The sequence below is a fragment of the Lutzomyia longipalpis genome, chromosome 3, assembly GCF_024334085.1.
Source record: "Lutzomyia longipalpis isolate SR_M1_2022 chromosome 3, ASM2433408v1".
NCBI classification, from domain to species: domain Eukaryota; kingdom Metazoa; phylum Arthropoda; class Insecta; order Diptera; family Psychodidae; genus Lutzomyia; species Lutzomyia longipalpis.
In genome coordinates, this window is record NC_074709.1 from 18,852,560 (window position 1) to 18,867,775 (window position 15,216).

The 15,216-nt window shown below is 34.5% G+C and overlaps 3 protein-coding genes across 3 annotated transcripts in view; 1 reads left to right on the forward strand and 2 right to left on the reverse strand.

The window, feature by feature from the left end:
* LOC129792365 (transient receptor potential cation channel subfamily A member 1) overlaps positions 1–15,216 on the reverse strand; it is a 1,125,827-nt gene that overhangs the window by 991,140 nt on the left and 119,471 nt on the right. The window lies entirely within an intron of this gene.
* Positions 7,255–12,185, forward strand: LOC129792383 (uncharacterized). Its single transcript, XM_055831386.1, has 2 exons — positions 7,255–8,543; positions 11,135–12,185. The coding sequence occupies exons 1-2, from the start codon at positions 7,312–7,314 to the stop codon at positions 11,970–11,972; spliced, it is 2,070 nt and encodes a 689-aa protein (XP_055687361.1). The 5' UTR covers positions 7,255–7,311; the 3' UTR covers positions 11,973–12,185.
* On the reverse strand, positions 12,546–15,072 carry LOC129792471 (shematrin-like protein 1). Its single transcript, XM_055831543.1, has 2 exons — positions 14,933–15,072; positions 12,546–13,467 (listed from the first exon to the last, which is right to left on the reverse strand). Exons 1-2 carry the CDS (start codon positions 14,948–14,950, stop codon positions 13,135–13,137), a joined length of 351 nt encoding a protein of 116 aa, XP_055687518.1. The 5' UTR covers positions 14,951–15,072; the 3' UTR covers positions 12,546–13,134.

Consider the following 15,216-nt stretch of genomic DNA (forward strand, 5'->3'; position numbering starts at 1 on the left):
AGCGCGCCGTGTACGTGAGAGCGTGAGAGCGCCCATCGCTGAGTGCTTCGAGCGCGTCGTGTCTCTTCGTCCTGCATCGAATAGCTGCGCGCGCGTGTGTGTGGCATGTTCTCGCATTTGCCGCTTGGCTTTCGTAGCGTGCGCATGTGCGGACCGTCGTCCTTTCGACGCTCCGTGAATGATTTTTTTTTAATTAAAGAATTTTATTATTAGAATTTTTTTTATTATCAATAAAAATTTTATTTAAAAAAATTTTTTTTTTTTAATTTTTGGGAGATTTGTGGTGACTTTTTCATTCCAATCGAAAAAGTAATTTTTATTTTTCTTGACCAAGGAGTTTCCCTCTCTCTTTGAGGTCACATGTCCTTGAGAAGAAAGTGACCACGGGATTGAGGATGTCATCCCAGAATTTGAATCTTTTGGACATTTAGGGGAGACTGTGGCAAAAATGGGACTTTTTTCGTAGTTTTAAGGTCACATGTCCTTGTGAATGAGACAAAGTGGTCATGAGATTAGGGAATTCATCCCAGAATTTGAATCTTTTGGACATTTAGGGGAGACTGTTGCAAAAATGGGACTCTTTTTCGTAGTTTTGAGGTAAAAATTCATTTCAAATGAGACAAAATGGTCATGAGATTAGGGAATTCATCCCAGAATTTGAATCTTTTGGACATTTAGGGGAGACTGTGGCAAAAATGGGACTTTTTTCGTAGTTTTAAGGTCACATGTCCTTGTGAATGAGACAAAGTGGTCATGAGATTAGGGAATTCATCCCAGAATTTGAATCTTTTGGACATTTAGGGGAGACTGTTGTAAAAATGGGACTTTTTTCGTAGTTTTGAGGTCAAAATTCAATCAGACTACCTCTAAATCCAAAAAATATATATATATATAAAATCTTTAAAGAGTTGTTTTGGAAAAGATGTGTTTGGAAAACAAAAACAATATAAAAAATTACTTTTTATATTAAAAAAATAATAAACACAAATTTCTGCCTTTTGGTGAAATATTTACAAGAATTTTTTCTCAATATTTCACGTTTTCTAAAGCGCTAAAACTTTGGTTCTATTTGAGCTACAGCCTATAATGACTATGTTTTGAAAACGTCTGAACCTGGACAATACACTGAGAAAAAATTTATTCCGATAAAATTATTTTTTTATTGAAAATTTTTGCGTCAAAAATTACACATTGTTTTTTGTATTTTTGACCCATAAATGTTCTTTTTATTGGTTTGCATTGTTCTAGAGAGTTGTAGAGTATTGCGAGATCTTTCCAACGATAGGTCAAATACCTTTGTACGTTACGTAGAACCGGAGATATGAGCTTCTAAATAAAAACTTAAAAATAGCAATATCTTAAGTTCTAGGGTACCTAGGAAGTCAAATGACCTATCGTTGGAAAGGTCTTGATACCAGCTATAACATACTAAAATTTCAGCCGCCTACGACATACTTAAATGTACATTATAGCTCAAAAGGACGCCATTTTTAAAATTGGCCGCCATATGCTTTTTAGCAAATGAAACCAAACCGCACTCATTTTCCTTTCTTTATATCCCCTAAGGATCATTTATGCCAATTTTCAACTTTCTAACACTGCCTTCAGTCTTGCCGCGAATTTACCTAACTATAACATGAGCTAAAATTTTTTAGGCAATTTGAAAATGGTCGCCATTTTATCTGTAACCATCACAACCCCGAGAATTTCATTTTTTTTTAATTTTGTACGATTTTGCGTCGGGTGTCGTTTCTCACATTTCCCATTTTCCCATAACTATAACAACTTGTTTTTTACGTAGATTTTTCATTTTTTTTTCAATAAAAATTTCCAACCTCCAATAATCTATCTTTTATAAAAAAAAATAATAATGTTAAATCCGCTACCTATATGATTTTTTTTAATATAAAAAGTAATTTTTTATATTGTTTTTATTTTTCAAACACATCTTTTGTTTTTATTTTTTTTATTAGTTTTATTTTTATTTTTATTAAAAAAAAACAACTCTTTAAAGATTTTATATATTTTTTTTGGATGTAGAGGTAATCCGATTGATTTCAATTTATTTTTAATAAGTTAGGTTATAGGCCTATGAAAATTTAAGAACACTTTTTATACCACCGTTTATTTTTTTAAATTTTATAAAAATATTTTCTTTTTTTTTTTAATTTTTTTTGAGTTCTCTTAATTAAGAAAAAATTTAATTTTTATTTTTATTTATAAACCTAATTTTACGAACTTGGAGGTGAACTTCCCCATATAAATGCATGGGAAATTAACGAAACTGTCAAAAAATTTAACGAACTTTTTACGAATTTATTTTATCTGTGTACATTGATCCTTTATCGCAGAACAATTTTGACCCATTTCATCTTGTAGGGAATTAAAAAATATAGAAGAATCGCGAGAGAAACTCTCCAATATCTACTGGGTTCACATAGAAAAAAGCAAATAAAGATTGCCAAAAAATTCAAATATAGCGACGCCATTTGAAGTTTTTATCCCACCTTAAAATTACGAAAAAAAAGTCACATTTTTGCCACAGTCTCCCCTAAATGTCCAAAAGATTCAAATTCTGGGATGAATTCCCTAATCTCATGACCACTTTGTCTCATTTGAAATGAATTTTTACCTCAAAACTACGAAAAAAGTCCCATTTTTGCCACAGTCTCTCCTAAATGTCCAAAAGATTCAAATTCTGGGATGAATTCCCTAATCTCATGACCACTTTGTCTCATTCACAAGGACATGTGACCTTAAAACTACGAAAAAAGTCCCATTTTTGCCACAGTCTCCCCTAAATGTCCAAAAGATTCAAATTCTGGGATGACATCCTCAATCCCGTGGTCACTTTCTTCTCAAGGACATGTGACCTCAAAGAGAGAGGGAAACTCCTTGGTCAAGAAAAATAAAAATTACTTTTTCGATTGGAATGAAAAAGTCACCACAAATCTCCCAAAAATTCAAAAAAAAAATTTCTTTAAATAAAATTTTTATTGATAATAAAAAAAAATTCTAATAATAAAATTCTTTAATTAAAAAAAAATCATTCACGGAGCGTCGAAAGGACGACGGTCCGCACATGCGCACGCTACGAAAGCCAAGCGGCAAATGCGAGAACATGCCACACACACGCGCGCGCAGCTATTCGATGCAGGACGAAGAGACACGACGCGCTCGAAGCACTCAGCGATGGGCGCTCTCACGCTCTCACGTACACGGCGCGCTGCCACACACACAACCACAAACCCCCACGAAAACGATAGGGAAAAGATTTAGGGGAAGCAGCGTTTCACAAGAGAATTTATACACAGGTGGGTAATCACTTTCATCCAAAACGTAGCCTTTACCATAGTATACTGTACCCTAAAAATACAAAAAAAAATCTTTTAACACTTTCAGGTCCACATGAAACATATAGAAACATTGAAGCATGCGCTCTTTGCATCACTATATTTTATTCTATTGATACTCTCAGAGAACATTTCACAGATAAAATGTCTTATTTAGCTTTTTCTGCGTTTATTTAATGAATTTAATAATTGAAAAAAAAATAATGAAAATCAAAAAATTTAAGAAAATTAAATGTTTCACGATTGAGTCTACATATAACTTAAAGACCGCGAAAGGGATAAACAAGCTTGTTGACCATTGAAGAAGGCTCCGAATGGAGCCGAAAGCTCTGAAAAACTTGAGTTTTTCTAGGTGAGAACCCCCATTTAACCGACGAAAACCCCGTAAAATTATTATTATTATACATTCATGTTCAAACAAAATATAATTAAAAGACATCTTAAAGTTGAATTTTCGACCGAAGTGTCGAACAATGTGAGTCCTTCTTCAAAGTATTAAATGTATTAAAATTCAAATTTATTCCGAATAAGAAAATAATTCGGAATAAAATCGAATAAAAACGACGTGCAAAGAAATATGACAGGTAAATGGAAACTGTCTTACCTTTATGAATGGACATCCATCCGCCACATTAGTTATTGTTCGATTATTTGTATGTTCCCATATTGACCTGTATACTGGATCAGAATTACTGCTGATTATTTTCATTAATTTACAGATATTTTCCGTGACGTGAATAAGGAATCTTCTGTATGTAATGAATTTTTTGAATAAAGTGATTGTTATTGTTGGATCTATGATATCCACATCGGTAGTACCCTCAGCATGGACATAGGTAGTGTGGCGATTTAATAATTTAATACTGCATGAAATGTTAACATAGCTCACAAGTGAAGTACATTCTACTCGTTTAAGTACCGATTTATACATTGGCTGAAATGACGCGAAAATTATATTATTTAGTTGGTTTTAATTTAATTTATTCTTGTATCAGAAATTAAATTTTACCGTAGCCACAATGAATCCAATAAATAGGAGAGAAATTACAAAAAGCTTTCCTGGACCTCTAATGAACATGATTGTAGTACACGAATTTAGTTAATGATTTTCTGAAACTCTTGAACGTAGGGAAGACCGCTGAATTACAGCTTTATGTTCATATTCTTTTTTTTTTTCAGAAAATAACTCACACGTGCTTTGAATAAAACGTTAAAATTGAATTTTAATGGCTTAGTAATTCTAATTTACTGATTTGGATCTTGCAAAATTTTTCACTTTTCAGAAAGTATGTTAGTTTGTTCTAGGTAGTTGTGGTCTGATCAATCCTCATTCAAAGTATTGTCGTTCTCCGAGTTATTATTTAATTCTTTTTTTCCTACTATCTTAGTTTGGTATTCTCGGGGTCCTAAGACGAGCATACAACAGACAAGGCATCCATATTTTCAATGACAACCCCCTAATTGAGATCAGTGAGAAAATTTTCAATTTGCCCCCAACAATTGATTAGCATTTGGGGAGACACACTCGAGGTGGTCGATAAAAAGAAAGTGATCGCATTTCATTGCCGCGCACAGGGAAAGTGACTGTAATCGCGGAGTTTTTGCACAGATTGAAAAAGAGATTTTTCTATCAAACCCCCCTATAAATGTTCTTTTTTTTTCACGCTCTAGCATCCACTGTGGAGGTGCCAAACGCTAATGGTGAGTGTTCATACCTAGTTTGTAATTTTGGGGAACACTTTTGCGAACAATTGCGGTTTTACAAAATGACACACAGATGTGGATATAAAGGGGATATGTAGCAGTTTAGTGGAACAAGTGACCTTTAAGTGCGCCAAATTACATACTTTATCACATAATAGCGTATACCGAGAATATTGGGCGGTGTGCGCACGCGAAAGATATATTGCAAGCGGCGTTGGGTTATAAAAGATCTTTTTTTTTATGTCTGCCATTTTCACTGAAAATACGTACATACATATAACTATGCTATGTATGTGCATTAAACATAGCAATTACCACGATAAGTTTATGAATGCCAATGTCTATCAATTAAATTTGGATCACACTGAAAGAGCATCATTGCCATCACAGTGCGTTTTCTAAACATATAACATGATGCTCCTAAAAAAACGAGGTTCCAAAGGAAAGTGTGGCACCTTGAAAATAGTGGCAAAAATATACTCATAAGAATCTCCAATTTGAGCTCATTTTAATTAATTTGTTTGGCACTTGACGAGATGTTTGCGGGGAAAAAAGCCATTAGTGTTGCAATTTAGAGGCAAACGAAATTTAATGATCATGTGCTTAAGGTGAAAAGAAACACAGCGAGGCCTGTCTTTTCATTCGGGGGCCCCTCCAGAGTAATTGTTCTAAATTGAATTTGGGTGAAAAGCAAAAAGAGATTTCTTTCTTTTCACCTTATTAATGGGTAAATTGACTGCAAATCGTACAATTGATCAATTTCTTTGATCAAAGTGTTGAAATGCCCTATTCACAGGAAATTTCAATTTTCCCAAACATTCAAATACGTATAGGTATGCTAGATAACGCTATGATGGATTGGAATGTTTCGGAAAATATTGGAAGAAATTAATGAAAAATATTTAAGATCTCTGAGGATGAGTAGGAAAATTATATAAAAGAATTTTTCTTCTAAAAATTTCGAAGAATTTTTTATTTGAGAGATTTTTAAAATATTTTGATTTAATTTTTTTAAATTCTTTTTTCCCTTTTAATCCTTTCAGGATCATTGGGTCATATGCTAGCCTAAACGCTCGATATTGAAAATGTTTCATTTTGTATAATTATTTTTTAAATATTGAGTCTAAGTTAGTGTAAGACTATGTCTTTACAATCCCTAATCATTTTATAACCACAAAAGTACATCCCCAAGGACTCACCGGATCAGAAGGACGAAAAACCGAAAACTTTTGGGTTGGGATTTTTTGTCAAAAATGTCTTATTTGAGCTGAAAGGAACTCACAAAAATTCTTTTTGGTTCAATCAGCTCGCTAGTTTAATTGCGGTCCTGAAATGGTTAACCTTGCTTAACCCTTCAGTGACTATTATGAAAAAAAAAGTGTGTAGACAGACTTTTTAATATAATTTCAAAATTTGGACTAATTTTCCTTCATTCTTAAGACTATGAACGTGCACAATGAATGTCCCTCTTTTTCTTTTTAATCCATGATGAATCTCCTGTTTGCTGCTTTCTTTGTTATTTTTAAGCTTTTAATTTTGTAAAATCAGTGTATAGTCCTATATATGTATATCTTTATACTCAGGGCATGTCTTAAATAAATAAATAAATAATAAAATAAATATTTAAATAATTACCTCATATATATTTTAAAAGCTTTAAAAATATATTTTAAATAAAAATTATGAATAATTTAAAAATTTTTTGGAAGTAATTTAACGAAATATAACTCATTTTTTCATAAATTTGTTGCACTTGTTAACAATTAAAGATTGCTGCAACAAGAAAGCAAATAATTTCTGCTCAAGAAAATATTTCTTGGGCATTCTTCAACATAAATTTTTTTTCTTACTAGAAAAAGATCAAGATATTTTTTTTTCCTAATCTGAAGAAATTCAAAATTAGAAATTAAAATTTGTAATATTGCTTAAGAAATAGCCAAGAGCGAATATATATAGCACGGAGCAGCATAAATTTCATGAAAGATTTCATTCTGAAGAATCGAGAGTGTTTTCCCTTTCCTCGAAAAATTTCAAGACTTGGTACACACGGTGCGGAGCATAAATTGGCCCCTCAGCCTCCCAAACCCAATATACGAATATTACATACATATGGTGGTGGGCTCCAGAGAGTGAGAAAGTGCACAGAAGGTGACTCCGTGGAAAAGATATAAAAGCACCTCGGACAATTCATTTCGTTACAGTTTCTTTGTAAATTGAATGGTGAAAACATATACAGTGGAAGCTGTCTGGAGAGATGATTACTGGATTGCTATCTCTTGTGTCGTGTGCACTGGTGACACTGACTTCTGGGATTACAGTGTCACCAATTGTGAGGCAAAAGCATTACACAACGACCCCCAAAGTGCCCCAGATGATTGCGTATTTCCAACCGTCGCCGCAGATTCGTAGCAAAAATGGGGATAGTGTCTCAAGTGCAGCCTATTTTGGGCAGGATGTGATTAAAATTGTTCAACCGCCAGATAATGTGCGTGGCAAAGAGTTCATCCGCGGAGGATCTCGTAGTGATCTTAAGAATCGTGTAAAGTTATCCCCGAAGTATGATTTTGCCAACCCTGGGCTCAAGTCGCTGCCCATACAAATTGACCCGCGGCAGCAATACTACCAGCAACAGAAAGACTTCTTTGCGAGGTCACCCAATATGCGTGATTACCAGCAGACCAAGCCCTCAATTGGTTTCGACATAAATCCCGTGGTGAATCAGCTCCAGGTGCTACGGCATAAGCATCGTGATGCCTTTGCCGAGGATGAGGGTGTTCCCAATATTGATGAGAAGAAAAAACCATCGCAACCATTGAGAAAACCACCAATGGGGTATGAAATTTTCGCAAAAGAAAAGGAAAATTTCAGGAAAAATATCACACCACAGCAGCGGAGAAGGAAACAGCCACAGCGTCAGAAGGTGAAGAAAGAGGAAGAGCCTGAGGAGGTTCCTGAGAGATTCGTACCAACTCGTCTCTATGCTCAAGTGCGCCACTCATCGACGCAAAAGCATCGCCCGAGGCAACTTGAGGAGCCCCGTGCGCGGGAAAAACTTTCAATGGCGAAAACGCATGTTGTGTACTCTGAAGATGGATACGAAGACTCCAAATACGATCATGGTGATGAGGAAAAATTCGCACAGCACCGTGAGCGCGTCAAGCGAAACGCGGAAGTAACTAATGGTGCAGAAGAGGTGCCAATGGCACTGGCCCTGATTGGTGCGGGAACCAATTTAACGGGGGAAGAGGTGCTCGAGTACTTGGAGGAAGTCATTGCAAATAGTTCCAAGTACCTACCAGACGATCCACATGATGATCGCTTCAGCATCACGTCGCACCTCCTCAATAAGACGGAGATTGAGAAACTCTTTGCCCAACCCATTGCCGACACCATCGAGAGCGAATCTCGCCAGTCAGCACACAAGGACAAATATCCATTCTATTTTCTACCAACATCTGAGCATTTGCCACAATCATCAGCTCTCAGGTAGATTAAATTGCAATGCAATTAATGAAACATTTCTGTACATTTATTTCACACAATAAAGCTTTTCTAATTAATTTAAAAAAATAACTCGATTTTTAATGATTTTTTTGCCTTTTTTTTCTTTAAATTATATTTTTTTCTGAATGTAGAGGAAGTGGAAACAAAATTATTTTTAAAAAAATCGGAAATTAGGGAAAATTGGGAGTGGTGGAGGCTAATGAAAATGATTAAAATTACTTTACTTGAAAATTATATTTTAATACGAATGATTTAGAATCTTAGATCTTCCTTAAAAAATCTGAACAAGCTTTAATAAGAAAAGACGAGGTAAATTGTCGCTTCGCTCCAATTTACCTCGCCCCGCTTCGCGGGGATTTGTTGCGCTTCGCGCAAATTTCAGAGAGAAAATAAATTATGATGGTTTAAAGGCAGATTTGGGCCACTTATCGATCCCAAAAGAAAAAAAATTGCAAAGAGAAGAAATCATTTTCATACAACATTTCAGGCGCCAAATTCAAAAATTCGCAAAAAATACATGACTTTTATATGGGGGCTACCTGAAGGGGGGCTTTGGGGAGAAAATGAATACGGCCATTCGAAAGCGCCTGATATAAGGAGTCTCTGTACCAAATTTCATCACGATCGGTCAAACGGTGTAGATTTGTATAGCTGTACAGACACGAAATCCTTTCTTTATTATATAGATAGATGGAGAGCTCTCATCAAACCCAAAAGAAAAAAATTTGCAAAGAGAAGAAATCATTTTCATACAACATTTCAGGCGCCAAATTCAAAAATTCGCAAAAAATACATGACTTTTATATGGGGGCTACCTGAAGGGGGGCTTTGGGGAGAAAATGAATACGGCCATTCGAAAGCGCCTGATATAAGGAGTCTCTGTACCAAATTTCATCACGATCGGTCAAACGGTGTAGATTTGTATAGCTGTACAGACACGAAATCCTTTCTTTATTATATAGATAGATGGAGAGCTCTCATCAAACCCAAAAGAAAAAAATTTGCAAAGAGAAGAAATCATTTTCATACAACATTTCAGGCGCCAAATTCAAAAATTCGCAAAAAATACATGACTTTTATATGGGGGCTACCTGAAGGGGGGCTTTGGGGAGAAAATGAATACGGCCATTCGAAAGCGCCTGATATAAGGAGTCTCTGTACCAAATTTCATCACGATCGGTCAAACGGTGTAGATTTGTATAGCTGTACAGACACGAAATCCTTTCTTTATTATATAGATGGAGAGCTCTCATCAAACCCAAAAGAAAAAAATTTGCAAAGAGAAGAAATCATTTTCATACAACATTTCAGGCGCCAAATTCAAAAATTCGCAAAAAATACATGACTTTTATATGGAGGCTACCTGAAGGGGGGCTTTGGGGAGAAAATGAATACGGCCATTCGAAAGCGCCTGATATAAGGAGTCTCTGTACCAAATTTCATCACGATCGGTCAAACGGTGTAGATTTGTATAGCTGTACAGACACGAAATCCTTTCTTTATTATATAGATGGAGAGCTCTCATCAAACCCAAAAGAAAAAAATTTGCAAAGAGAAGAAATCATTTTCATACAACATTTCAGGCGCCAAATTCAAAAATTCGCAAAAAATACATGACTTTTATATGGGGGCTACCTGAAGGGGGGCTTTGGGGAGAAAATGAATACGGCCATTCGAAAGCGCCTGATATAAGGAGTATCTGTACCAAATTTCATCACGATCGGTCAAACGGTGTTGATTTGTATAGCTGTACAGACACGAAATCCTTTCTTTATTATATAGATGGAGAGCTCTCATCAAACCCAAAAGAAAAAAATTTGCAAAGAGAAGAAATCATTTTCATACAACATTTCAGGCGCCAAATTCAAAAATTCGCAAAAAATACATGACTTTTATATGGGGGCTACCTGAAGGGGGGCTTTGGGGAGAAAATGAATACGGCCATTCGAAAGCGCCTGATATAAGGAGTCTCTGTACCAAATTTCATCACGATCGGTCAAACGGTGTAGATTTGTATAGCTGTACAGACACGAAATCCTTTCTTTATTATATAGATGAGAAATTACATTTCAGCAAAATATCTTAATAAAAAGAACTGTATTCATTTGGAGCCTTGCATGACTAATGGTGCTATTGAGTTGAATTCATAAAGCTTTTTTTTTTCGTTAAAATAAAATATTTAAAAGCATTTTCCCAGGGGTCTGACATAGACCCATTTTTTCATGCAAGACTGATTTCCCAACTTTCGACAGCTGTGACAGCTAGGAAAATACTACAATTAAAATTTCTAGCACCACTCTGGATATGAAATTTAATATTCTATCGATTAAGAACTTTTGAGGAGTATCACTCTCCGATTAATGTACACAAAAATTAATTTTAGAATTATCAATGCACTATTTAGCAATTAAAAACAGTTTTTCAAAGTAATGGTCCGCCATTAATTGGCTTGGCTTCACTAAAACTGAGTCATATCACCCCCTGAATTTTATTTTTTTTTATATTTTTATATTTTTAATGAAGAAGATGAAAAATTTTAAAATTTTGATTTTTATAAAGTTGACATGTTACAGGTATGCTGAAACACCAAAGACCCTCCCGCGTCCCGGTGAAACTTTCTACGACACAAAAAATGGGAAGCTTTGCGAAGATATTGATCAAGACGTTGATCCAACAAAAGACATGGGCAAGAAGAGAAGGCTAAATAATCTTGGGGGGAAAATTGACTGCATCAGGGAGAAATTTTTCGGCACGGAACCTCTGGATAATCCTATTTTTCACGAAGAATTCGTTGATACGGAAAGCACAACAACTATTAGCGTATCAATGAATGAAGGAAATTCTCTGAAGAATCAAAAAGTCTCTCATCACCAAAATCCCGGAATTAATGTTTATGACGATGTTATAAGCAACATCAGGGCTTCCGTTGTTGCTGATACTGTTAGTCGACATGCAAGAAATCGACAGGCATACCTCATGCTACCACCCGTGGACTCCGTGCAGGTGTTACAGCCGAAGAAGCACAAGGAGAGGATAAAAGATGTTCCCAAGAGCAGTGACAAGAAAAATAGCCAAAATTTCGCACATCACAATGGATTGCCGGTGTTTGATATTTCCAAATATTTCCCACCACTGTATGTAGTGCAACCGGAGAGTGGGAATGTCTTGAGAATACACCCACAGCAGATAATTGGGAAATACAGAAAAAAGATGAACAAATCCAAAGGTAAGAGAGTGTCGCACAAGACAAAGGATTACACCGTTTTCCCAACGATTGAAAGTGTGACATCGCACACCATTCGACCCCAGCTCATTGTACATCCAGTAATGTCTTCGGGGAATCATCCATACCTGGCCCTGAAGATGAATAAACAAAGAAAATTCCACTATGAGGGCTTTATTTTCCACTGACACGAGATAAATTAATAATTAAATGACGAATACTGGCAAGTTGTCTTGTTCACCTGTAAGAAAATTGGATTTTCAGATAGAACTTTAACTGTTCTTTTTTAAAACAGTTCTTAAGTTTCTAAAACTAAAATTAAATTTTAGAATCTGGAAGAAATTTTAATTCTGTTATGTAACCGTTTGTTGGAGCTTAATAAACTTTATTTATTTTTAATATCTTATGTTGTTTTAACCCTAATTTGCTCATTGTACTTATGCTGGAAATTTAGATCTGTCAGCTTAAGAAAAAGTTCCAAGACTTCCTTGGCAAATTTTCAAGAATTTCTTTTAAGAATTGACTTTTCTAAACAGAAGAAAAATAAAGAAATATAAAAATAAAGTTTTGAACATATCTGGATTAAAAGTTTTCCAATTTCTCTTTTCCATTAGAATTATTATATTAGGGTTCTCTGGTAAATCATAGAATGTGCAACATAAGAAGACTAAGAAGAGCATTCTTGATGGTTCTTTAATAATTTTTCAAGGCAAAGAAAAACGAAAAACATGACCCAAGAATAAAACTAAAGAAAAAAATTATAGAGAAGAAAGATTTTATTACAAAGAAAATAAAGATAGAGCTAAAAAAGGCAAATATTTCATACAAAAAAAAACTTGTAAAAAGCGATGTTCTTCGGCGACAGACATCTTTTATACATTATATATTTTTTTCTAAGAAGTTGAACACACAAATGAAAGGGAAAGTGATTAAAAAAAGGAAGAGACAAAAATGATTCAATGCATGTTTTTAGTTTCCAATGTCAAGATTTCTTATGCGTTTACCAATTTGATGGCCACTGAGATCGTTGATTAGATGATGAAATCTATATGATGGTACAACAAGAAAAGAAAAATGAGGTCAGTTTCCATTTCACATGTGTGCAAAGTGAGAAAAATGCATAAAACGTGTTGATCGAAGAAGATAAACTGTCGCAGATTTTCCGCCTTATGCCTGACCGATGAGTCTGAGTCGCGAATAAATCATGTACTAAAGTCTTTAGGTAAAGGTAAAGCAGAGTGGTGTAGTGTAGGAGAGAATGTAAAGTCAAATAGGGGGGAGGGGCTCAATGTGTCGTTTTTTTTTTCATGCGCGCATTTGATGGTTAATCTGGACATAGTTTATGGTCATTTAGTACCAGTAGCCACCATAGAGACCACCCCAGTTCCTGTAGTAGGGGTAGCCGTAGTATCCGCCCCAGCCTCCACCGTATCCACCGTATCCACCATAGCCACCATAGCCAAATCCACTGTAGGGGTAGCCATAGCCAAGTCCATAGCCTCCCAATCCAGGGTATCCGCCGTAGAATCCATAGCCATACGAGGCGGAACCTTTGAGATCTCCAGGGGCCTCTGCTGCACTTCCTTGTAAGACTTCAGCTTGATTCTGTGGAATGGCGCGGGCTGCAAGAGGGGTTGATGCCGCACTAACAACAGCAACGATCGCCGCAACGAACAGAAGGATCTACATCATAGAATTATTTTATGAAGCAGGTAGATAATTGATTTTTCATATCAGCACAATGTATTAGAATAAAAAAAAATTTAAAAAAAATAAAAAAAAAATTTTAAATAAAAAAATATTATTAAATAATTAATTAGAAAAAAATAATCTATGTAATCTAATCACAATAATAAATTGCCATTTAAAATAAATTTAAAAAATCGGATGCGGTGAAGCATTAAAAAAATCATGACAGCTTTTAGAAATATACATAGGGGAGACCGGGGTTAAAAAAGTCACTTAAGGGTTTAGAAAAAGCTCAAAATATCATATGTTCCAAATAGATAAAGCGAAATGTATAGATCATTTCTATAGGAAATTTACTGCCCTACAACTCTTTCTCAGATCATTTTGTTCTATCTAGCTAGGAAATATGATATTTCTGGCTTTTTCCAAACCCTTAAGTGACTTTATTAGCCCCGGTCTCCCCTAAGCACTGATATATCAATAAAGGCTTAAAATTCCTAAATTTTCTTAAATAAAATTGAAGATGCCGTTTGTAATTCTTTTTTTTTAAATCATGTTATTTTATTTAAGGAAAGAGTTTTTTTATTCATGTTTAAAAATCATTAAAAAAAATCTTATTAACTGTTTTCTATTTTTTTTAAATTCGTTAATATTTTTTTCTCTTAATTTCTTTTAATGTTTTTTTTTTAATAAAAAAAAACAAACGAAAACATTTGCTGATAAAACTCAAGTTAGAAAATCTGCAGATGTTTTAACCCCCTTATTCCCAATACGGTGTTGGTAAGTGCTAAAAACATTTGAGAACCTTTTAATACTGCAAAATAAAAAAAAATGTAGGGACCCTAATTCGTGCTCATCCCAAGTTTGAGCCCGATCTGACGACTTTGCATTTTAGAGTGTACACAGAAGCTGCGCTTCTTTGAAGGAAGAATCACAGCTTAAAGAGTCATAAAATCTGCAAAATAGGTATTGTGAATCTTTTTTTGACTTTTTCGAATTTTGAAAAAAAAAGATAAAAAAAAACTGGATATTACATTATAATTTGGAAACAACTCCATTTCTTTAAATTTTTCAATTCTAATGAGTTTTAAAAGTTTGTAAAATTTCATTTACAAAACTTTGGCCGCTTTTTGATCATTTATTATTTTTCTTATTTTTTTTCAATAGAAAATCATTTATTTATTTCTTTTTTTTAATTTATTAGCTCTTATGACCTTATTGCCGCTCTTTCTATCCATTAGTTTTATTATTCTAGAATATTTTCAATCTCACAGTTTATTCTAATTTTAATTTTCAAATGAAATAAAGGATTAGATAAGCGATTAAATAAATTAGAAATATCACATTTTTAAAAATCCATTAACACTTCAATTTTTTGTTTTGCTTAAAAGCAGTTTCACCTGAATTTGTATAATAAAATAATTTTTCCACCACCGATATTCCAATATAATAAACTCACGATTTTCAGTGAAGCCATTTTTGTTGATTTATGGTAAAAAAAAATTTGGTTTGGGCACTTTGGTGTAAGGCAGCAAGAGGGTGGATTAAAAAAAAATGCACAATTCACTATGGGTTTTGGTCTCTGTAGAAGAGTAAGTAGCTGAGACTAACACAAAACTGACCAAGATACCGGAATGACTCCCCGTTTATATACACGATAGAACCCTCAAGTCGCACAATCTCGCTGTTTTCCCATTGTGATGCGGGAAAACCACGTGAATGCCAAAACCACCACCACCTGCG